The sequence below is a fragment of the Rattus norvegicus genome, chromosome 1, assembly GCF_021556685.1.
Source record: "Rattus norvegicus strain SHRSP/BbbUtx chromosome 1, alternate assembly SHRSP_T2T, whole genome shotgun sequence".
In the NCBI taxonomy this organism is placed as follows: domain Eukaryota; kingdom Metazoa; phylum Chordata; class Mammalia; order Rodentia; family Muridae; genus Rattus; species Rattus norvegicus.
The window spans coordinates 152,932,691-152,957,759 of NC_141534.1; the positions used below are offsets into that span (position 1 = coordinate 152,932,691).

Here is a 25,069-nt window from a genome sequence, read left to right on the forward strand (position 1 = left end):
TTGACATAACTATCCAAGCCCAGTGATGTGATAAAATACTGGAGAAATCAAATGTTCAAAACTATTAATAATAATAACAACAACATTTAGCTATACATCTAGCTTCCAAATTATACGATTTATGTAAGTAAAGAATGGTGACTATTTATCAAAGTGTGCGTGTGTGTGTGTGTGTGTGTGTGTGTGTGTGTGTGTGTATCATGGGATACAAGTAGAAGTCAAAATACAAATTTTGGAGTCAGCTCTCACAGTCCATCTTTAAATGGGTTCCTAGGATACACCTCAGTTTGTCAGGATTCCCTCATAGTGCCTTTGATGGCTTATGATTTTCACCAGTCCATATAGATAAATGTCATATATGTATTCAAAGACAAAAGAATCTTAAGGTTTGTGACATAGGCTTTCAAAGGGTAACTGTAACCATATTTAAGAGAATCTGGTAGAAGAGGCATGTTAAGGAATGCAGTCTTCCTGAATCAGTCCTGATACACAGAGGGGGAAATGTCTCTCTCTCTCTTTTTTTTTTTCTTTTCATCTTCATTAACTTGAATTTCTTACTCACACTTCGATTGTTATTGCCCTTCCTGGTTTCCTGACCAACATCCCCCTAACCCCTCCCTCTCCCGTTCTCTATGGGTGTTCCCCTTCCCATCCTCACCCCATTACCGCCCTCCCCCCAACAATCATGATCACTGGGAATCCGGCCTTGGCATAACCAAGGGTTTCCCCTTCCTCTGGTGTTCTTACTAGGCTATTCATTGCTACCTATGAGATTGGAGCCCAGGGTCAGTCCATGTATAGTCTTTGGGTAGTGGCTTAGTCCTTGGAAGCTCTGGATGGATGGCATTGTTGTTCATAAGGGATCTCAAGCCCCTTCAAGCTTTTCCAGTCCTTTCTCTAATTCCTTAATCGGAGGTCCCGTTCTCAGTTCAGTGGTTTGCTGCTTGAATTCGCCTATGTATTTTCTGTATTCTGGCTGTGTCTCTCAGGAGAGATCTACATCCGGTTCCTGTCGGCCTGTACTTTGCTTCATCCATCTTGTCTAATTGGGTGGCTGAATATGTATGGGCCACATGTGGGGCAGGATCTGCATGGGTGATCCTTCAGTCTCTGTTCTACACTTTGCCTCCCTATTCCCTCCCAAGGGTATTCTTGTTCCCCCTTTAAAGAAGGAGTGAAGCGTTCGCATTTTGGTCATCCTTCTTGAGTTTCATGTGTTCTGTGCATCTAGGGTTATTCATGAATTTGGGCTAATAGCCACTTATCAATGAGTGCATACCATGTGTGTTTTTCTGTGATTGGGTTAGCTCACTCAGGATGATATTTTCCAGTTCCCTCCATTTGCCTATGAATTTCATAAAGTCATTGTTTTTGATAGCTGAATAATATTCCATTGTTTAGATGTACCACATTTTCTGTATCCATTCCTCTGTTGAAGGGCATATGGGTTCTTTCCAGATCTGGCTATTATAAATAAGGCTGCTATGAACATAGTGGAGCATATGTCTTTGTTATATGTTGGGCATGTTTTGTGTTCATGCCCAAGAGAGGTATAGCTGGGTCCTCAGGTAATTCAATGTCCAGTTCTCAGGAACCTCCAGACTGATTTCCAGAATGGTTGTACCAGTCTGCAATCCTACCAACAATGGAGGAGTGTTCTCTTTCTCCCCATCCTGGCCAGCATTTGCTGTCACCTGAGTTTTTGATCTTAGCCATTCTGACTTGTATGAGGTGAAATCTCAGGGTTGTTTTGATTTGCATTTCCCTTATGACTAAAGATGTTGAACATTTCTTTAGGTGTTTCTCAGCCATTCAGCATTCCTCAGTTGTGAATTCTTTCTTTACCTCTGAACCCCAGTTTTTAATAGGGTTATTTGTCTCCCGGTGGTCTAACTTCTTAAGTTCTTTGTATATTTTAATATAAGCCCTCTATCAGTTAGAGGATTGGTAAAGATCTTTTCCCAATCTGTTGGTTGCCGTTTTGTCCTAACCACAGTGTCCTTTGTCTTACAGAAGCTTTGCAGTTTTATGAGATCCCATTTGTCGATTCTTGATCTTAGAGCATAAGCCATTGGTGTTTTGTTCAGGAAATTTTCTCCAGTTCCCATGTGTTCGAGATGCTTCCCCACATTTTCTTCTATTAGTTTGAGTGTATCTGGTTTGATGTGGAGGTCCTTGATCCACTTGGACTTAAGCTTTGTACAGGGTGATAAGCATGGATCGATCTGCATTCTTCTACATGCTGACCTACAGTTGAACCAGCATCATTTGCTGAAAATGCTCTTTTTTCCATTAGATGGTTTTGGCTCCTTTGTCAAAAATCAAGTGACCATAGGTGTGTGGGCTCATTTCTGGGTCTTCAATTCTATTCCACTGCTTTTTCTGTCTGTCTCTGTATCAATACCCTGAAGTTTTTATCACTATTGCTCTGTAATACTGCTTGAGTTCAGGGATAGTGATTCCCCCAGAAGTCCTTTTATTGTTGAAGATAGTTTTAGCTATCCTGGGTGTTTTGTTATTCCAGATGAATTTGCAAATTGTTTTGTCTAACTCTTTGAAGAATTGGATTGGTATTTTGATGGGGATTGCATTGAATCTGTAGATAGCTTTTGGTAAAATGCCCATTTTTACTATATTCATCCTGCCAATCCATGAGCATGGGAGATCTTTCCATCTTCTGATGTCTTCTTCAATTTCTTTCTTCAGAGGCTTGAACTTCTTATCATACAGATCTTTTTCTTGCTTGGTTAAAGTCACACCGAGGTATTTTATATTATTTAGGACTATTATTAAGGGTGTCGTTTCCCTAATTTCTTTCTCAGTTGTTTCTCTTTTGTGTAGAGGAAGGCTACTGATTTATTTAATTAATTTTATACCCAGCCATTTTGCTGAAGTTGTTTATCAGGTTTAGTAGTACTCTGGTGGAACTTTTGGGATCACTTAAATATACTATCATATCATCTGCAAATAGTGATATTTTGACGTCTTCTTTTCCAATCTGTATCCCTTTGATCTCCCTTTATTTTTTGATTGCTCTGGCTAGAATTTCAAGAACTATATTGAATAAGTAGGGAGAGAGTGGGTAGGCTTGTCTAGTCCCTGATTTCAGAGGGATTGCTTCAAGTTTCTCTCCATTTAGTTTAATGTTAGCTACTGGTTTGCTGTATGTGGATTTTGGTATGGGCCTTGAATTGTTATTCTTTCCAGGACTTTAATCATGAAATGGTGTTGAATTTTGTCAAATGCTTTCTCAGCATCTAATGAAATGATCATGTGGTTTTGTTCTTTCAGTTTGTTTATATAGTGGATTACGCTAATGGTTTTCCGTATATTAAACCATCCCTGCATGCCTGTGATGAAGCCTACTTGATCATGGTGGATAATTGTTTCGATGCCTCTTAATTACTACTGAAATCAGCCTTAGGTTGAAGGAAAATATGTGAAACCAGCCACAGTTATCCTAACTTCATTTTAGTAGACTTCATTCTGTGCTAGAATGAAATTCGTTGTCTAAATTGTTACTTCAAGAAAAATCATTATGTTATTTTATGAAGACAACAATACTCACCTTCTATGGAAGAATCAGCGTTGATATAAGCCACACCACGTTCTTGTAAGAGTCTTGAATGTTCCTACAATAAGAAATTTAACAAACTATAAGCATAAATTTAATTCCCTCCTACCCAAGGCACATATGCCATTCTTTACCGTAAACAGTTGAACGAAATTACATCATGATTCCCACAGGTTTTACATATAAAGGCTAAAATATGTGCTTAGTAATGAGAAACCATAGCAAATTCTTCTAAAGTACATTCAAGCGGGTGAATAGTTCAAATACAGTAGATGAAAGAAAATTAGGAATTTAAACATGTACAAGCATCAATCATTGATTTTTAGTGAACATCTGTTTGAGACTTTTTAGTAAAAATAAACTTTTATACATCCAGTCATAATGTAAGCAGAAATGATTTCCTTGATTAACAGGAAATGAGCAATTTACTAGTCAGGAAATTTACAAAGAAAACTTGACCATGGGGGCAATTTCTATTCTAGGATAATACCACCTTTGGGTTATTATGACTGATTGCACATTTTTAGAACTAAGAAGTGTAGCAGGAGTCCATGGAGACTTTTGGTCTCCAAAATATTGAATTTTCTAAAAAGTTTGATTGTCAGAAAAAAATCAGGAATGTATGTGTAATTCTGAATGTTAAAAAAATATCGATCACTGTATAGTGGCTCAAGGGGCCAATGTAGCAATATTGTGAAAGTTTCAGGGCAGTTTGAGCTAAATAAAGAGACCATCTGAAAATAATGATAATAATGATATCAAATAATAATATTATTAATAATAATTCTATAGAGAAAACTGCATTCTGAAATATTCATGGATTTTTTCTGATACTAGCATGAGACTTTTCTGTGGATAAAAAAATTAATCTTGATCGACAGTAATATAGCAACTATTTGGAGAAACCTGTAATATCTATGTTTAACAGGAACTGCATGAGCCTTAAAAGCACTGTAGTAAGCTAATGAAACAAATATCAAAACGCCATATGTTTATTTCTCTGTCACACTAAGCTGACACACATTTGAATGGATTTACTATTCATGTTACCAGGTAAATATTCCTCCTACATCATTTTTTGTGTGTACAATAGTGATGAGACCACTGAGGTAAGAAAATAAGTACAAACCAGGTCTTACTGTGGAATCTGAGGTCTCAATGTGACTGGTTCTTGGAGTTGATTGAGGAGGTATGTAAGAATCATACTAAAAATTGTCATGTTTTAAGTTGTGTGGTTCTCTGACCTCCACTGTATAGATCTGGGCTTGTCCTTCAGTCTTAAGGACACTTCTGGAACTCCAATTGTATTCTGCTTCCCTGTTGAAGAGAGTGGGACCCAGGAATAATCACCTTAAAACCAGGTCCCACCAATCCTCTCCTAGTAGTGTCTGCCAGGGGCCCAGCCTACAGAGACAAGTTGTTCATGGTTCCCTGACTTCAGTTGTCTACTTCTGGAATCAACCTTCAGTCCTGAGGAGCCCTGGGAGAACCCAAGAGGATCCTGCTTCACTGTGGTGTCCTGTGGAGTGTCCTCAAGAACTACCAGCTTGGAACATTGCTTCACCATTCCCTTGACAGAAGGGTCCACCTGAAGCACAGCAGCCTGGTCAGGTACCTGACCTTTGCTGCCTGGCCCTTAGCTCCTCTGTGCCATCAGTGTCATGAATCCATCATCAGGGAAAATCAGATGCCTAAAGGACAATGTAAAAACCCAGTCAAGACTCAGGGCAACATGGCACCAACTATCCTAATACAACAAACTTTGGATATCCTAAGGAAAATAAAACACAAGAAAATGATCTTAAATCAAATCTTATAAAGATGATGGATACCTTTAAAGAGGAAATGAATATATCTTATGAAGAGATACAGGAAAATATATTCAAACAAGTAGACGTATTAAAGGAGGAAGCAAATAAATATAATGAAATACTGAAAAAATAGAATCAAATAGGTGAAGGATATGAATAAAACTATATAAGACATGAAAAGGGAAGTATAAGCAATTAGGAAAACACAAACTGAGGAAATCCAAGACATGAAAAATCTAGGGAAAAGAACAGAAATTACAACACCAACACAATATTAAATATGGAAGAGAGAATCTAAGACATAGATATGATAGAAGAAATACATACATTAATAAAAGAAAATGCAAGGTCTAAAAAGTTCATGACACAAAATAATGAGAAATTTGGGATACCATGACAATGCCAAACCTAACAACAATAGGAGTAGAAGAAGGAGAAGATTCCAGCTCAAAAACTCAGAAAATATCTTCAATAAAATCATAGAAGAAAATGTCCTTAATGGAAAGTAAAACATCCCTATAAATGTATAAGAAGCTTACAGAACAGCAAAGAGATTAGATAAGAAAAGAAAATCTTACTGCCACATAATAATCAAAGCATTACATGTACAGAGAAAAGGAAGAATATTAAAAGGTATAAAAAAAAGCCAAGTAATACATAAAGACAGTGCTATAAGAATTACACTAGACATATTGATACAGATTCTGAAAGCTAGAAGGCCCTGGACAGATGTTCTATAGACCATAGGAGTCCACAGATGTCAACCCAGACTACTATACACAGTGAAACACCAATAACCATATATGGGGAACCCAAGATATTTCATGACAGAACCAAATATAAACAATATCTTTTAAAAGCACAGCACTACAGAAGATAGCAGGAAGAAAACACCAACCGAAAGAGGCTTACTACAATCAAGAAAACACAGGAAATAAATAATTGTCCACCATTAATACAAATAAAAATAAAACACAGACACACACATATACACACACACAAACACAAACACACACACACACACACACACACACATCTGTACACTACCACCACCAACATAAAAATAACAGGAAGTAACAACCATTTGGTCATTAATATCTCTAACACTGATGGACTCACTTCCCTAGTAAAAACACACAAGTTAAAAGAATGCACTTGTAAAGAAAATCCATCATTATGTATATACAAGAAACACACCTCAGCAACTAAGATAAATACTACCTCATAGGAAATGGATAGAAAGAGTTTTCCAGGCAAAGGGACACAAAAAGCAACCTTTAGTAGCCATTTTAATATCTTATAAAAGATATTTTCAGCCAAAAATAACCAAAAGACATAGAAAAGGACAATTAACACACATTAAAGGAAAAATCTACCAAGAGGTCATCTCAGTTCTTAACATCTGTGCCACAAATGCAAGGGCAACCACATTCATAAAAGAAACATTACTAAAGCTTAAATCACTCATTGAATCCCACATATTAGTTGTTAGAGATTTTAACACCCCATTTTCACCAGTTGAAAATGGAGGTAGAAACTAAACCGAGAAGTAATGAAACTAACAGAGATTATGATTCAAATACACTTAACAGATATTTATAGAACAATTAGCCCAAACACAAAAGAATAGACCTCCTTCTTAGCACCTAATGAAAACTTCTCCAAAATTGACCATATAATTTGTCACAAAACAAGCTTCAACAGATAAAAGAAAATTGAAATAATCCTTTGCATCTTGTCATATCACCAGCTTTTGTTGTTGAACTGTTGAGGGATCTTTCTAATGCTTTGTCTTAATTTGACTCCCAAAAGCTGCACTTCCAGATGTTGAGGGCCCCGGCGCCCAGCTGGTTTGATTGGAAATAAAGAACTGTCTTACTGAAAAGGGTTGGGCAGGGAGATGGAGGTGGGACTTTAGATTATATGGGCAATGGACTGAGGGGGAAGAGGAAGAGACAGAATGACCATGATGGTGGAGAAGTGAGATTAGAGTTAAAGACCCACTGACATATAAGCATCTTGGAAGGCATTTCTGGGACTACTTCCCTGCTTGGTCTCAGGAAACAAAGATAAAAAAAATTATTTAGAAAATATTAAACTAGGAATACTGAAGGGGAGTGTTTGCTAGACATGAGAAAGTTTAGAAGTAACAAGATATTGAGCTAGTTAGGCATATTAAAAATTAAGCTGATGTGTGTGTGTGTGTGTGTGTGTGTGTGTGTATTTGTGCGTGTGTCTAGAATTAACAATTTACTGGTACAAGGAACAATATAAGGTCCACATACTCATGGAAACTCTCTCCTCCATAATCACTGAATCAGGGAAAAGATAAACTCAAGACTTTCCAGAATTCAGTAAAAATGAGAGCACAGCATTTCCAAACTTATGGGACACTATGATACTAGTGATAAGAGGAAAGTTCATAGCCCTAAATGTTTTCATAAAGAAATTATAATATTCTATAATAGCTAATTAAAAGTATACCTGAAAGCTCTAGGAAAAGAAGAAGCAAACACACTGAAGAGGAGAAGATGCCAGGTAATAATCAAACTCAGAGATTAAAAAAAAAATCAATTAGAAACAAAGGGAACAATACAAAATTCAATAAAACCAAGAGCTGGTTCTTTGGGAAAAATCAACAAGATAGACAATCCCTCAGCCAAACTAATTTAAGGGCAGAGAAATAGTACACAAATTAAAGATAAGAATCAAAAATGAAAAGGGATACACAAGCATGGACACTGAGGAAATTCAAAACATTAAGAGGTCTTATGTCAAAAGTCTTACTTCACAAAATTAAAAGTCTAAGTGAAATGGATGATTTTCTGTACAGATACCAATTACCAAAGTTAAATCTAGATTATGTAAGCTATCTGAATAATCCTGTGACCCCTAAAGAAATAAGCACAGTCATTAAGTATCTCCAAACCAAGAAAAAAAAGAAAGAAACAAAAGAGGTGCTTGGTCAGATGATTTCAACACAGAATTTGACCAGATCTTGAAAGAAGAGCTAATATCAATACTCCTCAAAGAATTTGCAGAATAGATCAGAAGATAGAACGGTTTCTCATGCTCCTAGATTGGAATGATTAATACAGTGAAAACATATATCTTGCTAAAAAGAATCCACAGATTCAATGGAATCTCGATGAAAATTTCGTTGAAACTCTCTACAGAAAAATTTTCAACTTTAAATGGAAAAGTCAAACACCTATGAGACCTGAAACAATTTTGAACAATAAAGGAACATGAGGTTATAGCACTATCCCCGACTTCAAGCTGTAATATAGAGCAATAGTAATAAATATCACATGGTACTGGTATAGAAACAGATAGGTAGGTCAATGGAATCAAATTGAAGATCCAGAAATAAACCCATACACCAATGGACACTTAATTTTTGACAAAGAAGCCAAAACCATACAGTGGAAAAAAGAAAGCATGTTTAACAAATGGTGCTTGTCTAACTAGAAGAATGCAAATAGATCCATATTTTTCACCCAGAACAAAACCCAAGTCCAAATGGATCAAAGACCTCAAGATAAAACAAGATACATAAAACTAGAAAATAAAATAAAAATAAAAATAGAAAAAAAATGGTGAATAGCCTTGAACTCATTGGTAAAGGAGAGAACTTCCTGAACAGAACACCAACAGCATAGGAACTAAGATGAACCATTAATTATGAAATGGAAAAGCTTCAATAAGGCAAAAGATACTATCATTAGGACAAAATTGGAGCTTACAGACTGGGAAAACATCTTTGCCAACCATACATCTGATAGAAGGATACTATCCAAAATATGTAAAGAACACAAGAAGTCAGAAACCAACAAACCAAATTGCCAAATTTTAAAAGGGGATAGAGAGCTAATCAGAAAATTCTCAACACATGAATCTTGAATGACCGAGAAGCACTTAAGAGTAATATTTATTATACTTAGTCATCTGGGGAATGGAATGAAAACAACTCTTGAGTTTTTTTTTTTTTTTTTTTTTTTTTTTTTTTTTTTGGAGCTGGGGACTGAATCCAGGGCCTTGCACTTCCTAGGCAAGCGCTCTACCACTGAGCTAAATCCACAACCGTTGAGTTTCTTTTCTTACAAACAGCAGAATGGCTACAGTGAAAACCATAAAAGGCAGCCCATGCTGGTGAGGTTCTAGAGCAAGGGAAACACTCCTCACTTGCTGGTGTGATTACAAACTTATACAACCACTATGCAAATCAATTTGTCAGTTTCAGAGACTTGAAAATAATTCTACCTGAAGTTATACCAGTTATACCACTCCAGAGCATATACTCAAAAAAGTTTCTTCATCCTACAAGGACCCTTGCTCAACTATCTTCATAGCAAATTTATTTGTAATATCCAGAAACTGTAAACAATATAGATGTCCTTCTACTGAAGAAAGGATTAAGAAAATTAGATTCATTTGCACAATGCTATACTATTCAGCTATTAAAAACAAGGACACCAAATGGCTGAGACATACCTAAAGAAATGTTCAACATCTTTAGACAAAGGGGAAATGCAAATCAACCCTGAGATTTAACCTCACACCACTGAGAATGGCTAAGATCACAAACTCAGGTGACAACAAATGCTGGAGGATGTGGAGAAAGAGGAACACTCCTCCATTGTTGGTGGGATTGAAGACTGGTACAAATATTCTGGAAATCAATCTGGAGGTTCCTCAGAAAATTGGACATTGAACTACCTGAGGATCCAGCTATACCTCTCTTGGGCATATACCCAAAGGATGCCCCAACATATAACTAAGACACATGCTCCACTATGTTCATAGCAGCCTTATTTATAATAGCCAGAAGCTGGAAAGAACCCAGATGCCTTCAACAGAGGAATGGATACAGAAAATGTGGTACATCTACACAATGGAATACTACTCAGCTATCAAAAGCAATGACTTTATGAAATTCATAGACAAATGGAGGGAACTGGAAAATATCATCCTGAGTGAGGTAACCCAATCACAGAAAAACACATATGGTATGCACTCAATGATAAGTGTATATTAGCCCAAATGGTCAAATTACCCTAGATGCACAGAACACATGAAACTCAAGAAGGGTGACCAAAATGCGAATGCTTCACTCCTTCTTTAAAAGGGGAACAAGGATACCTTTGGGAGGGAATAGGGTGGCAAAGTCTAGAACAGAGGCATAAGGAACACCCATTCAGATCCTGCCCCACATGTGGCCCATACATACACAGCCACCAAACTAGATATGATGGATGAAGCAAAGAAGTGCAGGCTGACAGGAACCGAATGTAGATCTCTCCTGAGAGACACGGCCAGAATACAGCAAATACATAGGCGAATACCATCAGTAAACCACTGAACTGAGAACGGGAACCATGCTGAAGGAATCTTAGAAAGGTCTGAAAGAGCTTGAAGGGGCTTGACACCCCATATGAACAACAATGCCAACCAACCACAGCTTCCAGGGACTAAGTCACTGCCAAAACACTATACATGGACTGACCCTGGGCTCCAACCTCATGGGTACCAATGAATAGCCTAGTAAGCGCACCAATGGAAGGGGAAGATCTTCGTCCTGCCAAGACAGAACCCCCAGTGAATGTGATTGTTGAGGGGAGGGCGGTAATGGGGGGAGGATGGGGAAGGGAACACCTATAGAGAAGGAGAGGGAGAGGGGCTAGGGGGATGTTGGCCCGGAAACCAGGAAAGGGAATAACAATCGAAATGTAAATAAGAAATACCCAAGTTAATAAAGATGAAAAAAAATTTTTAGCAAAAATAAAAAAAAAAAAAAACACAAGGACATCGATCTGCATTCTTCTCCATGCTGACCTCCAGTTGAACCTGAGGACCCAGCTAAATCTCGCATGTGCTTATACTCAAAAGATGCTCCAACATATAACAAAGACACATGCCCCATTATGTTCATAGCAGCCTTATTTATAATAGTCAGAATCTGGAAAGAAAAAAGATCCCCTTCAACAGAGGAATGGATACAGAAAATGTGGTACATCTACACAATGGAATACTACTCTGCTATCAAAAACAATGACTTTATGAAATTCATAGACAAATGGATGAAACTGGAAAATAACATCCTGAGTGAGGCAACCCAATCACAGAAAAACACACATGGTATTTACTCATTGATAAGTGGATATCAGCCCAAATGCTTGAATTACCCTAGATGCATAGAACACGTGAATCTCAAGAAGGATGAACAATTTCCTAGACAGATACCAGGCACCGAAGTTAAATCAGGAACAGATAAACCAGTTAAACAACCCCATAACTCCTAAGGAAATAGAAGCAGTCATTAAAGTTCTCCCAACCAAAAAGAGCCCAGGTCCAGACGGGTTTAGTGCAGAATTCTATCAGACCTTCATAGAAGATCTCGTACCAATATTATCCAAACTATTCCACAAAATTGAAACAGATGGAGCACTACCGAATACCTTCTACGAAGCCACAATTACTCTTATACTTAAACCACACAAAGACCCAACAAAGAAAGAGAACTTCAGACCAATTTCCCTTATGAATATCGACGCAAAAATACTCAATAAAATTCTGGCAAACCGAATCCAAGAGCACATCAAAACAATCATCCACCATGATCAAGTAGGCTTCATCCCAGGCATGCAGGGATGGTTTAATATATGGAAAACCATCAACGTGATCCATTATAAAACAAACTGAAAGAACAAAACCACATGATCATTTCATTAGATGCTGAGAAAACATTTAACAAAATTCACACCCCTTCATGATAAAAGTCCTGGAAAGAATAGGAATTCAAGGCCCATGCCTAAACATAGTAAAAGCCATATACAGCAAACCAGTTGCTAACATTAAACTAAATGGAGAGAAACTTGAAGCAATCCCACTAAAATCAGGGACTAGACAAGGCTGCCCACTCTCTCCCTACTTATTCAATATAGTTCTTGAAGTTCTAGCCAGAGCAATCAGACAGCAAAAGGAGATCAAGGGGATACAGATCGGAAAAGAAGAGGTCAAAATATCACTATTTGCAGACGACATGATAGTATATTTAAGTGATCCCAAAAGTTCCACCAGAGAACTACTAAAGCTGATAAACAACTTCAGCAAAGTGGCTGGGTATAAAATTAACTCAAATAAATCAGTAGCCTCCCTCTACACAAAAGAGAAACAAGCCGAGAAAGAAATTAGGGAAACGACACCCTTCATAATAGACCCAAATAATATAAAGTACCTCAGTGTGACTTTAACCAAGCAAGTAAAAGATTTGTAAAATAAGAACTTCAAGCCTCTGAAGAAAGAAATTTAAGAAATCCTCAGAAGATGGAAAGATCTCCCATGCTCATGGATTGGCAGGATGAATATAGTAAAAATGGCCATTTTACCAAAAGCGATCTACAGATTCAATGCAATCCCCAATCCAATTCTTCAAAGAGTTAGACAGAACAATTTGCAAATTCATCTGGAATAACAAAAAACCCAGGATAGCTAAAAATATCCTCAACAATAAAAGGACTTAAGGGGGAATCGCTATCCCTGAACTCAAGCAGTATTACAGAGCAATAGTGATAAAAACTGTGTGGTATTGGTACAGAGACAGACACATAGACCAATGGAACAGAATTGAAGACCCAGAAATGAACCCACACACCTATGGGCACTTGATTTTTGACAAAGGAGTCAAAACCATCAAATGGAAAAAAGATAGCATTTTCAGCAAATGGTGCTGGTTCAACTGGAGGTCAACATGTAGAAGAATGCAGGTCGATGCATGCTTATCACCCTGTACAAAGCTTAAGTCCAAGTGGATCAAGGACCTCCACATCAAACCAGATACACTCAAACTAATAGAAGAAAAACTAGGGAAGCATCTGGAACACATGGGCACTGGAAAATTTTTTCCTGAACAAAACACCAATGGCTTATGCTCTAAGATCAAGAATCGACAAATGGGATCTCATAAAACTGCAAAGCTTCTGTAAGGCAAAGGACACTGTGGTTAGGACAAAACGGCAACCAACAGATTGGGAAAAGATCTTTACCAATCCTACGACAGATAGAGGCCTTATATCCAAAATATACAAAGAACTCAAGAAGTTAGACCGCAGGGAGACAAATAACCCTTTTAAAAAATGGGGTTCAGAGCTAAACAAAGAATTCACAACTGAGGAATGCCGAATGGCTGAGAAACACCTAAAGAAATGTTCAACATCTTTAGTCATAAGGGAAATGCAAATCAAAACAACCCTGAGATTTCACCTCACACCAGTGAGTATGGCTAAGATCAAAAACTCAGGTGACAGCAGATGCTGGCGAGGATGTGGAGAAAGAGGAACACTCCTCCATTGTTGGTGGGAATGCAGACTGGTAAAACCATTCTGGAAATCAGTCTGGAGGTTCCTCAGAAAATTGGACATTGAACTGCCTGAGGATCCAGCTATACCTCTCTTGGGCATATACCCAAAAGATGCCTCAACTTATAAAAGAGACACGTGCTCCACTATGTTCATCGCAGCCTTATTTATAATAGCCAGAAACTGGAAAGAACCCAGATGCCCTTCAACAGAAGAATGGATACAGAAAATGTGGTATATCTACACAATGGAATATTACTCAGCTATCAAAAACAACGAGTTTATGAAATTCGTAGGCAAATGGTTGGAACTGGAAAATATCATCCTGAGTGAGCTAACCCAATCACAGAAAGACATACATGGTATGCACTCATTGATAAGTGGCTATTAGTCCAAATGCTTGAATTACCCTAGATCCCTAGAACAAACGAAACTCAAGACGGATGATCAAAATGTGAATGCTTCACTCCTTCTTTAAATGAGGAAAAAGAATACCCTTGGCAGGGATGGGAGAGGTAAAGATTAAAACAGAGACTGAAGGAACACCCATTCAGAGCCTGCCCCACATGTGGCCCATACATATACAGCCACCCAATTAGACAAGATGGATGAAGCAAAGAAGTGCAGACCGACAGGAGCAGGATGTAGATCGCTCGTGAGGGACACAGCCAGAATACAGCAAATACAGAGGCGAATGCCAGCAGCAAACCACTGAACTGAGAATAGGTCCCCCGTTGAAGGAATCAGAGAAAGAACTGGAAGATCTTGAAGGGGCTCGAGACCCCAAAAGTACAACAATGTCAAGCAACCAGAGCTTCCAGGGACTAAGCCACTACCTAAAGACTATACATGGACTGACCCTGGACTCTGACCCCATAGGTAGCAATGAATATCCTAGTAAGAGCACCAGTGGAAGGGGAAGCCCTGGGTCCTGCTAAGACTGAATCCCCAGTGAACTAGACTATGGGCGGAGGGCGGCAATTGGGGGAGGGTTGGGAGGGGAACACCCATACGGAAGGGGAGGGGTGAGGGGGATGTTTGCCCGGAAACCGGGAAAGGGAATAACACTTGAAATGTATATAAGAAATACTCAAGTTAATAAAAAAAAAAAAAAAAAAAAAAACTCAGGTGACAGCAGATGCTGGCAAAGATGCGGAGAAAGAGGAAAACTCCTCCATTTTTGGTGGGATTGCAGACTGGTACAACCATTCCGGAAATCAGTCTGGAGGTTCCTCAGAAAATTGGACATTGAACTGCGTGAGGATCCAGCTATACCTCTCTTGGGCATATACCCAAAAGATGCCCTAACATATAAAAAAGACACGTGCTCCACTATGTTCATTGCAGCCTTATTTATAATAGCCAGAATCTGGAAAGAACCCATATGCCCTTCAACAGAGGAATGGATACAGAAAATGTGGTACATTTACACAATGGAACATTACTCAGCTATCAAAAACAATGACTTTATGAAATTCGTAGGCAAATGGTCGGGACTGGAATATATCATCCTGAGTGAGGTAACCCAATCACAGAAAAACACACATGGTATGCACTCATTGATAAGTGGCTATTAGCCCAAATGCTTGAATTACCCTAGATGCCTAGAACAAATGAACCTCAAGACAGATGATCAAAATGTGAATGCTTCACTCCTTCTTTAAAAGGGGAACAAGAATACCCTTGGCAGGGAATAGAGAGGCAAAGATTAAAACAGACACAGAAGGAACACCCATTCAGAGCCTGCCCCACATGTGGCCCATACATATACAGCCACCCAATTAGACAAGATGGATGAAGCAAAGAAGTGCAGACCAACAGGAGCCGGATGTAGATCGCTCCCGAGAGACACAGCCAGAATACAGCAAACACAGAGGCGAATGCCAGCAGTAAACCACTGAACTTAGAATAGGACCCCCGTTGAAGGAATCAGAGAAAGAACTGGAAGAGCTTGAAGGGGCTCGAGACCCCATATGTACAACAATGCCAAGCAACCAGAGCTTCCAGGGACTAAGCCACTACCTAAAGACTATACATGGACTGACCCTGGACTCTGACCTCATAGGTAGAAGTGAATATCCTAGTAAGAGCACCAGTGGAAGGGAAAGCCCTGGGTCCTGCTGAGACTGAACCCCCAGTGAACTAGATTGTTGGGGGGAGGGCGGCAATGGGGGGAAGATGGGGAGGGGAACACCCATATGGAAGGGGAGGGGGGAGGGGGATGTTTGCCCGGATACCGGGAAAGGGAATAACACTCGAAATGTATATAAGAAATACTCAAGTAAATAAAAAAAAAAAAAAAAAAGGATGACCAAAATCCAAATGCTTCACTCCTTTAAAAGTGGAAAAAGAGTACCCTTGGGAGGGAATAGGGAGGCAAATTTAGAACAGAGGCTGACGGAAAGCCCATTCATAGCCTGTCCCACTTGTGGCCCATACATATACAACCACCAAACTAGCTAAGATGAATGAAGCAAAGAAGTGTTGGCTGACAGGGACCGGATATAGATCTCTCCTGAGAGACACAGCCAGAATATGGCAAATACATAGGCGAATGCTCCAGTGAACCACTGAACTGAGAACGGGACCCCTGTTGAAGGAATCAGAGAAAGGACTGAAAGAGCTTGAAGGAGCTTGAGATCCCATATGAACAACAATGCCAACCAACCAGAGTTTCCAGGGACTAAGCTACTACCGAAAGATTATACATGGACTTACCCTGGGCTCCAACTCCATAGGTATTAATGAATAGCCTAGTAAGAGCACCAGTGGAAGGGGAAGCCCTTGGTCCTGCCAAGACTGAACCCCCAGTGAACAGGATTGTTGGGTGGAGGGTGGTAAGGTGAGGAGAATGAAGAGGGGAACACCCATCGAGAAGGGGAGGGGTAGGGGTTAAGGGGATGTTTGCTTGGAAACCAGGAAAGGTAATGACAATTGAAATGTAAATAAGATATAACCAATTTAATAAAGATGGAGAAAAGGAAAATAGTTATTAAAAACAAAACAAAACAAGGACATCATGAATTTTTCAGGTAAATGTATGGAACTAGAAAGTATCACTCTGAGTGAGGTGTTATTTTATACAAAAGTCATACATGTTATATTCTCACTTATAAACATATATATTAGCAATAGTGAGGTAAGCCAGCCACAAAAGTACATGCATGGCATGTACTCACTTATAAGAAAATATTAGCAATAAAGTACAGATAACCATGCTATAGTCAATAGACCCAAACAAGCCAAATGACAAGGAGGGCTGAAGGAAGGATGGGGCATAAGAGAAATCTGAGGTGGATAGGATGAAGAGGGGATGGGAAATGTGGCAGGCAGGGATGGGATATCAGATGCAGGGAGAGTGGGAGAAGGAGAAGGGAAATGGGCAGTGGGGTGACTCTAGATTGTGACAGAGACTTGGGATGGGTGAAACCCTGGGGGTCTATGGGAGCAGTGGGGGATATAGAATCTGAACTATTTTCTGTAGCCAGGCAGGACCACCAGTAGAGGGATAAAGATAGCAACTTATCCACAAAGCCTTCATTTCAAAAAGTGTCCTGCCTCTGAAATGTGCAAAGACAAAGATAAAGCAGATACTAAGGGGATGGCCAATGAATGACTGCCCCAAAATGAGACACATCTCTTGTATTAGAACCAATCCTTGACACTATTAAAAATATTCTGTTATGTTTGAAGATAAGAGATGAGATTAACTGTTTTTAATTATGGAGAAGCTCCATTGTGTACCCAATGGAAAAAGATGCAGAGACACACAGTCAAAAATTAGATGGAACTCTGGGAATATTGTGGGAAGGAATGAGGGATTAAAAAGGACAGGGACTCCATAGGAAGACCAACAGAGACAACTAACTTACACCCTTTTGGCTTCCAGAGCTGAATCCTGAACTGAAGAGTGAGCATGAGCTGTAACCAGGGCTCCTGCATATATGTAGCAGATGAGCAGCTTATTCTACATGGGGGGCCCCTAACAAGAGTGAAGGGGTTTTCTCTGAATTTATTGCCTGGAAGCAATTGGATCTCATTCCTCTAAGTAGGCCACCTTTTCTGACCTCAGTGGGATAGAATATGCTTAGTGCTATAGTGACTTACTATGCTGGTGTGGCAGGAGTGATACAGGGGTGGCAGTATAGGGATTATAACTAGGAGACTCCATCTCCTCCTTTGAGAAGGAAAAGAAGTAATAAAGGGAGGTGAGGGGTTACTGGGAGGGGAGGGGGGACTGATATTAGTATGTAAAGAGAATAAATTAATAAATTTAATTTAAAAAAGAGATTGCCAATATTTGTTTGTTTGTTTTGGCTTGGTTTTATATTTGTATTTGATTTGTTTACTATATTACAATGTCAAACACAAAATTACATTTCAATAATAGACATGTGATTCTAAAAATTTGAACAAAAGTGAATTCTTCAAATGTGATAATTTTGTTGATTTTTAAAATATTATATTTTTATTTATGTATTTATGTATTTAGTGTTTGTATGTATGTTTCTGTGAGCATGCATGTCATGTCACAGAAGTGATAGTCAGAGGAAAGGATGCAGCTCTCAGTTCTCTCCTCCTACCATCTAGGTCCCAATAATTAGAGTCAAATCATCAGTTTGGCAGCCAGTGCCTTAACTAGCTGAGTCATATTATTGACCTCTTTTACGTTTTTGAACAACAATACAATCTTTTTGATAAATAGACATGTCTAACCTTTGACCATGGGATGCATGCATCCAAGTTTAGGTAAGAATGTAGTCTAACACAACATTGTAAACATGATTAAAAATGATGAGATGATTTTTATTTGGTAGTTTATACAGTAATTTTATGCATGTGTCTTAAACATGAATTTTGCATACAGAATATTATGTTGTAATAGAAAGAGGTTGAACACACATGCAAGACATTTTAGAAAAAGTCAAAGTGTTATCTGATTGGATTCACTTGCTATTTTTTCATGCTTCATAGTAAAGTCTCAGCTCTTTTGTCACTTCAGAAAATTTATACAGAAGAAAATTGGTAACCAACCTCTGCCCACTCAGTAGAACCAAGAAGGCCAAATTCTTCAGCATCCCAGCTTGCAAACAAAATAGTTCTTCTAGGCCTCCAACCTAAAATACATGTGAATGACATATAAATTCTTGAAAAATATATAGCATCTAAGACATGGAGAAGTCTCCAAGAAGGAAAATCCCAAAATGCTGAGGATTTTTATTGTAAAAAGTAGGAATTGTTGCCCTCACCTTTAGTTACACAAATTTATTTTGTATTTTTTTAAAAATGAGACTTGCTAGAATCACATAGTATAATTGTATTCTAAAAGGAATAATGTAGACAGTGAAAGTCTCATGAAGTCATACAAAATTTTATGTTTTACAATTCCCCATGAACAGGAAATCATATTCCTGACACAGAGGGGGAAACCACTGGTACTGCCAGTGCTGCAGTGGCAGACAGAAATGTGGGAAACCATTTAGAAACATCCCATGTTGTTCTAAAATAGCATGACCATTTCTTTTTGTGATGCTTTCCTTCACTGTCTTGTAAAATTATTTATCCAGGGCTAACTTTTAGATATCAGTATCCATTGATAGTGAAAACCTTACACTTTGTTAAGTAGGGCTTGGAGTTGGAGAAAATCTGATTCTCTTACTTCCTAGAAGCTAAAAAGGCTGCGCCATACAAACTGACTAATCCTTCATGTCTTCATCTAAAGTCCACTATAGCAGAATAAGGGAAAGATATCACTTGTTTATCAGGAGCATTAAATGGAATATGATTTCAGAAGCACTTAACTTAGTAAATGTTATAAGGTCAAAAATATATTATATTATAATATATATAATATTATATAATATATATTATATTTTGAGGGGCTGGAGAGATGACTCAGCAGGTAAGAGTGCTGATGCTTTTCTACAGGTTCTAAATTCAATTCCCAGCAACCATATTTTCAATCAACCATCTGTAATGGGATGCGATGCCCTCTGCTAGTGGGTCAGAAACTGAAAGCAGGGCAGTGGTGAGCACATCTGTATTCCTAGCTCTCAGGCAGCAGAGTGAGACTAACTTCTGAGCTTGAGATCAACCTGGTCTACATAATGAATTCCAGGACATTCAAGGCTGTTATAAGATAAACTTTTGCACCCTCCGAAGAGAGAAACAAAAAAAGAAAACAAAACAGAACCAAAAAAGAGCAAAAAACAAAACAAAGCAAAACAAAAAAACAAAAAACAAAAAAAGGAAAAAAAATTTATAACTATTGAACTTAATGGTTTCTTTTTGTCGAATGTTTTATGTATCATTTAAATTCCCTATTCTCCTATTCTTTATCACTTCATTTTTTTGAGTACACTGCTAAATTATGACTGCTGATTTGCATTCAATGTAAATATTTTCTTGTGAAATCATGAAACCTTTTGTAATAAGATTAAATACAACCAAGTTCATTAACAATGAACATGGTCATCTGGCAAATTTTGTTTGTTAAAATGTAAGCAGTGCACTTCTGACTTATTTTGAAAAGAGATTACATAAGTTTGCAATGTGTTAACCCCAATTTTGAACTCTGTCACACATCACTTGGCAATTATCTATTAAATCAGAACAGAACTCAGAAAATGTCTTGGGGGTTGCTATGGCATTAAAATAGATCAAAATGTGTAAAAAATTTCTCAATATGCGAAGGAAACATACATTGTTATTGTTGATTTATAGCTGAGGGCTACAAGATATCTCTGCTAATAAAGGTACTTGCTGCCAAGACTGACAGACTAAGTTCAAACCCTCCGTGGAATTCATAATTGCTTATTTCAAATTGTCAGTTTACATACAAATATTCTATTAACTTTATAATATAATGAAAATAATAAAAATATAATTAACTGACATTAATGCTTGCACTGTTATTGATACTTTTTCATTGACAATGTTGAGTTTTCATTTATTTATTTGGCTTTTCTTTTGTGTACTCTGGATCTAGGAAAGTGCTTCTGGCACACAAGGCACATGCTCTAACACTGAGCTACTTCACAGACACTGAAATAGTTTTTTCAAACTCACTTTGCCAAGGATTAAGGTGAAGTTCCCAGAAATTGGGAGTTTGCTCAGTTTCTCTTACCTTTCTTCTTCAGAGTTCCAAAGGTCCTGACAATTTCATGAACAACAGCTGCTCCACTCTGAGGGTCAATGCCACCAAACACCCAAGCATCTCTGTGCCCTCCAAGAATAACATATCTGTCTACAAATCAACAGATTGCAGATCTCAGGCAGAGGAATATGCAAATGACTCAACATATTTCACAACTTCCAGGGACACGGGAACCCCACCAAGTCACATGCTCCACTATGTTCATAACATCCTTATTTATAGTAGTCAGAAGCTGGAAAGAAACCAGATGTCCTTCAACAGAGGAATGAATACAGAAAATGTGATACATTTACACAATGGTGTACTACTCCTCTATTTAAAACCATGATTTTATGAAATTCTTAGGCAAATGGATGGAACTAGAAAATATCATCCTGAGTGAGGTAACCCAATCACATAATAACACAGATGCTATGTACCCACTGATAAGTGGATATTAGCCCAAAAGTATATCCACAATACCACTCACAGAGCTTATGAAACCAAGAAGAAAGAAGAGCACAACAAAATGTTGATGCTACAGTCCTACTCAACAAAAGGGAGAAGAAATTAATTTCAGGGAGTAGATGGAGAGGAGGATCTGGGAGTGAGAGAAGAGGAGGATGTAAAAAGGCTGGTAGGATCAGGTGTGGGCAGAAAGGTAAGAGAAGTACAGAGGATCGCGAATTTGAAGTTGTGTAGCAATGGAGGAGGGGGAATTTGGGGGAGCCACTAGAAAGTCCCAGATGTCAGGGTCTTAAGATGTTCCTAAGACCCAATATGGAGGGCATTAGCCAAAACACCCAACAGTGGGGATATAGAACATAATAATGGACAGTCACAGCCTCTGCTAGAGGGGTGGGGCCACCCACCCACCTCAAATATATTAACTCAGAATTTCTCCTTGCTAAAGGAAATGCAAAGACAAAGAGTGGAGCGGAGACTGAAGGAAGGCCATCCAGAGACTGCTCCACCAAGGATCTATCCCATCTGTAGACACCAATTCCAGACACTATAGCTGAAGCCAAGAAGAGCTTACTGACAGGATCCTGGTATAGCTGTTCCCTAAGAGGCTCTTGTGGAGACTGACCAATTCAGATGGGGATGGATGCAGCCAAACATCAGAAGTTAGGAACTGAAGGAGCTGAAAGGGATTGCAACACCATAGGAAGAACAATAATGTCAATCAACCAGACCCTCCAAAGCTCCCGGGGACTAAACCACCAACTAAAGAATATATATGGGAGAATCCATGACTCCAGCTGAGGATTGCCTTCTCCTCAATGGCCCATAGTAGGAGAATGCTAGGGAACTAAAGAAGTAGTGGGTGGCCTGGTGGGAGAGCACCCTCATAGATTCAGGGTTGAGGGGACACAGTGTTCATGGAATGGAGACTGGGAAAGGAAATAACATTTGAAATATAAATAAAGAAAATGACCAATTAAAAGCAAAACAAAAAAAGAAGCACAGGAAACTATCTGCCTCGCTCCTCACAGTTCTCTAAACTGTTGCCACTTTGTGTTCATTGTTTTCACAGAAAATACAGCGCTTCTTTCTTTTTTTTCTTTTTTTTTCTTTTTTTCTTTTTTTTTTCCAGAGCTGGGGACCGAACCCAGGGCCTTGCGCTTGCTAGGCAAGCGCTCTACCACTGAGCTAAATCCCCACCCCCAGCGCTTCTCTTCTTAGACCTCTTCCATATGACATTCAGTAACTGTCTGTGACCATTTCTGTGTACTATAGGAAGAAAATACTGCTTGGGTTTATAGTTTGAGGGACAATCTTTTCACGTTAGTTTAGGTATTTTTCAACCTTAAATGGCAAATTCTTCTTTGAAATCATGATCACCTTGACCTTGGTTAATGAGTGCTTCAATACTCCACAATTCCATGGTTTGTCACATACCCTGTACAAAATAATCACCTAATAATATTCAATAAGTCACTTATGCATGCCCATATACACGTATATACTAATGTTACTAAATTACATATGTTTATATATATGTATAAACTAACTTATTTACATGTGTAAACTAAACTTTTTTGTAACTATAAGACACATATAACTATAATATATATATAGTTTATATAATCATTAATTTTATAAAACTCTTGCTTCTTTAGTAAGAGATTGTTTATTCTTCTTACAGTAAGTCACATAACAGCAATTTCCACAATTGGAAAGAAATAATATAAAATCGAGTCAAATTACATGAGAACTTCTCTCAGAAAAAGAAATAAGTAGCATATTTGTAAGAAATATATGCGATTAATTTTTACTATTTATGTTAAAACTAATAACAATCAAATAAATCATGAGGCATCAAGTCCCAAATCCTACAGAATCAAAACACATAATAAAATATGCCCAGTTCCCCAACTGAGTCTCACAATGTACCCAAACTACACTTAAGGGAGGCACATGCCTAGCAGTAAATAGCCAACAGAAAACGAAATTAGCAATACTTTTGGAGATTGTGTTTCTCATATTGCTTTATTTGGGCAATTTTCAACCTTTCTGATCCTTTGTTTATGAATGATGTTGTCTGATTTTTTTTGTTTTTATGGTGTGTGTGTGTGTGTGTGTGTGTGTGTGTGTGTGTATTTTCACATGTACACGTACTGCTCATGTTTCTTTTCTCTCTCTTCTTTTAACTTTTGTTTTATCATGTTTTTATTTTATTCTATTTTGTTTGTTTGTTTGTATGCCTAATCGTTTTGTAAAGAAAAAAAGTAAAGCATGGAGATGTATGGATAGGGAGGATCTGATTAGAAATGAGAGATGGGCAAATGTGATTAGAACCTAGTGTATAAAATGGTTTTCAGCAATAAACAAAGAAACAAAGCAGCTTATCACTCTCCCTTGTCCCCATATTTTCCTGTTACTGTTTTTATAACACATGCTACGAATGGTACACTGTAACTGGAATGTCTTAGTTTGTGCTCTGATGAGCTTCACTCAGGCAGTAGTGGTACATGACATTTGATCCACCAATATTTGCAAAACACATACTCCATTTACCTGGTTCCACAGCTCCTTTGAGGGTACCAATAACATTGTAGATTCTTGTCACTTTATTGTAGGAGTGAATATGCAGCTTGACCTTTCTAAATCAAATATAAAATTTCAGTCATTGAGAATACTAGTTAACTGATTCAACACATTTCTTAAATCTGCCATCATTATTTAAAAAGATTTATATTTGTTTCCAAATGAAAAGTAACACTGACTTTTTTATCTTTTTTTTACAGTTCATTCATTATTCCCCTCCTAGTACACACTCTGATAATTCATGCTGTTCTTCCTCCCCTGTCTCCAAGAGGATGCTCTCCCCAACTCCAGCCCACCAGACCTCCCCATGACCAGGGCCCCCAAGTCTTTATACGGTTCGGTGAATCTTCTCTCACTGAGGCCAGACCAGGCAGTTATCTGCTGTATATGTGCCAGGGGCCTAGGACCAACTAGTGTACGCTGCTGGGTTGGCAGTTCAGTGTCAGAAAAATCTCAGGGGTCCCAGAAGTCTCGGCTAACACTGACTAATTTTAATGGTCCTAAAATCATTGCCTTATTCAACTTCTGGTTTTATTGCTTGATGGTGTTAACTAGGCCTTACATTTTTTTATTTTTGATAATTGTTTTCTTTAAAAGTATTCTGAATAAAAGGATTATAAAAATATCTCAACTGTTTTGAAAAGTTTCCAGCAAAGCCAGGTCCCACGTTGTAAGGCACTTTTAGTCCTCCCTTCCAGCTGCTGTCAGGGGGTGCGGAGCCACCCATATGTCTGTTGGACATGAAAATTAATTATTACCTACATACTTTGAAACAACATGTTAAAATGCCAGGTCTTCTTTTGGTCTAGATCATCTTCTCATAGAAGCTTCTATGAACAAACAAAAAACAATTGTCCTTTCCTGAAAGGTAGTGTCCACAATCAATTCAATTTTGCAGATGAGTAATACAAGGATAGGAATGAACAGAGAGCAATGACCAAAGTTATGGTGGAAAGAGGTGCAGCTGATATTTAAATTATTTATAAGAATCTAAACATTGTTACTACTGTATAATGGAAAACCATATTTTAAAACTCTGACTCTCTAGCACATGTACTAAAGGAAGAATCAGGAGTCTGTCTGGAGTCTCTCTCTCTCTCTCTCTCTCTATATATATATATATATATATATATATATATAT

General features: G+C 38.1%; 1 protein-coding gene across 3 annotated transcripts in view; it reads right to left on the minus strand.

Moving 5' to 3' along the window:
• Positions 1–25,069, minus strand: part of Folh1 (folate hydrolase 1) — a 104,134-nt gene that overhangs the window by 30,074 nt on the left and 48,991 nt on the right. For all 3 annotated transcript variants that reach the window (XM_087595357.1, XM_087595358.1, NM_057185.3), the window contains 5 exon segments: positions 24,561–24,659; positions 23,899–23,984; positions 20,869–20,988; positions 18,777–18,859; positions 3,569–3,632 (listed from right to left, as the gene is read on the minus strand). In XM_087595357.1, coding sequence (XP_087451483.1) covers positions 3,569–3,632; positions 18,777–18,859; positions 20,869–20,988; positions 23,899–23,984; positions 24,561–24,659 — 452 coding nt within the window.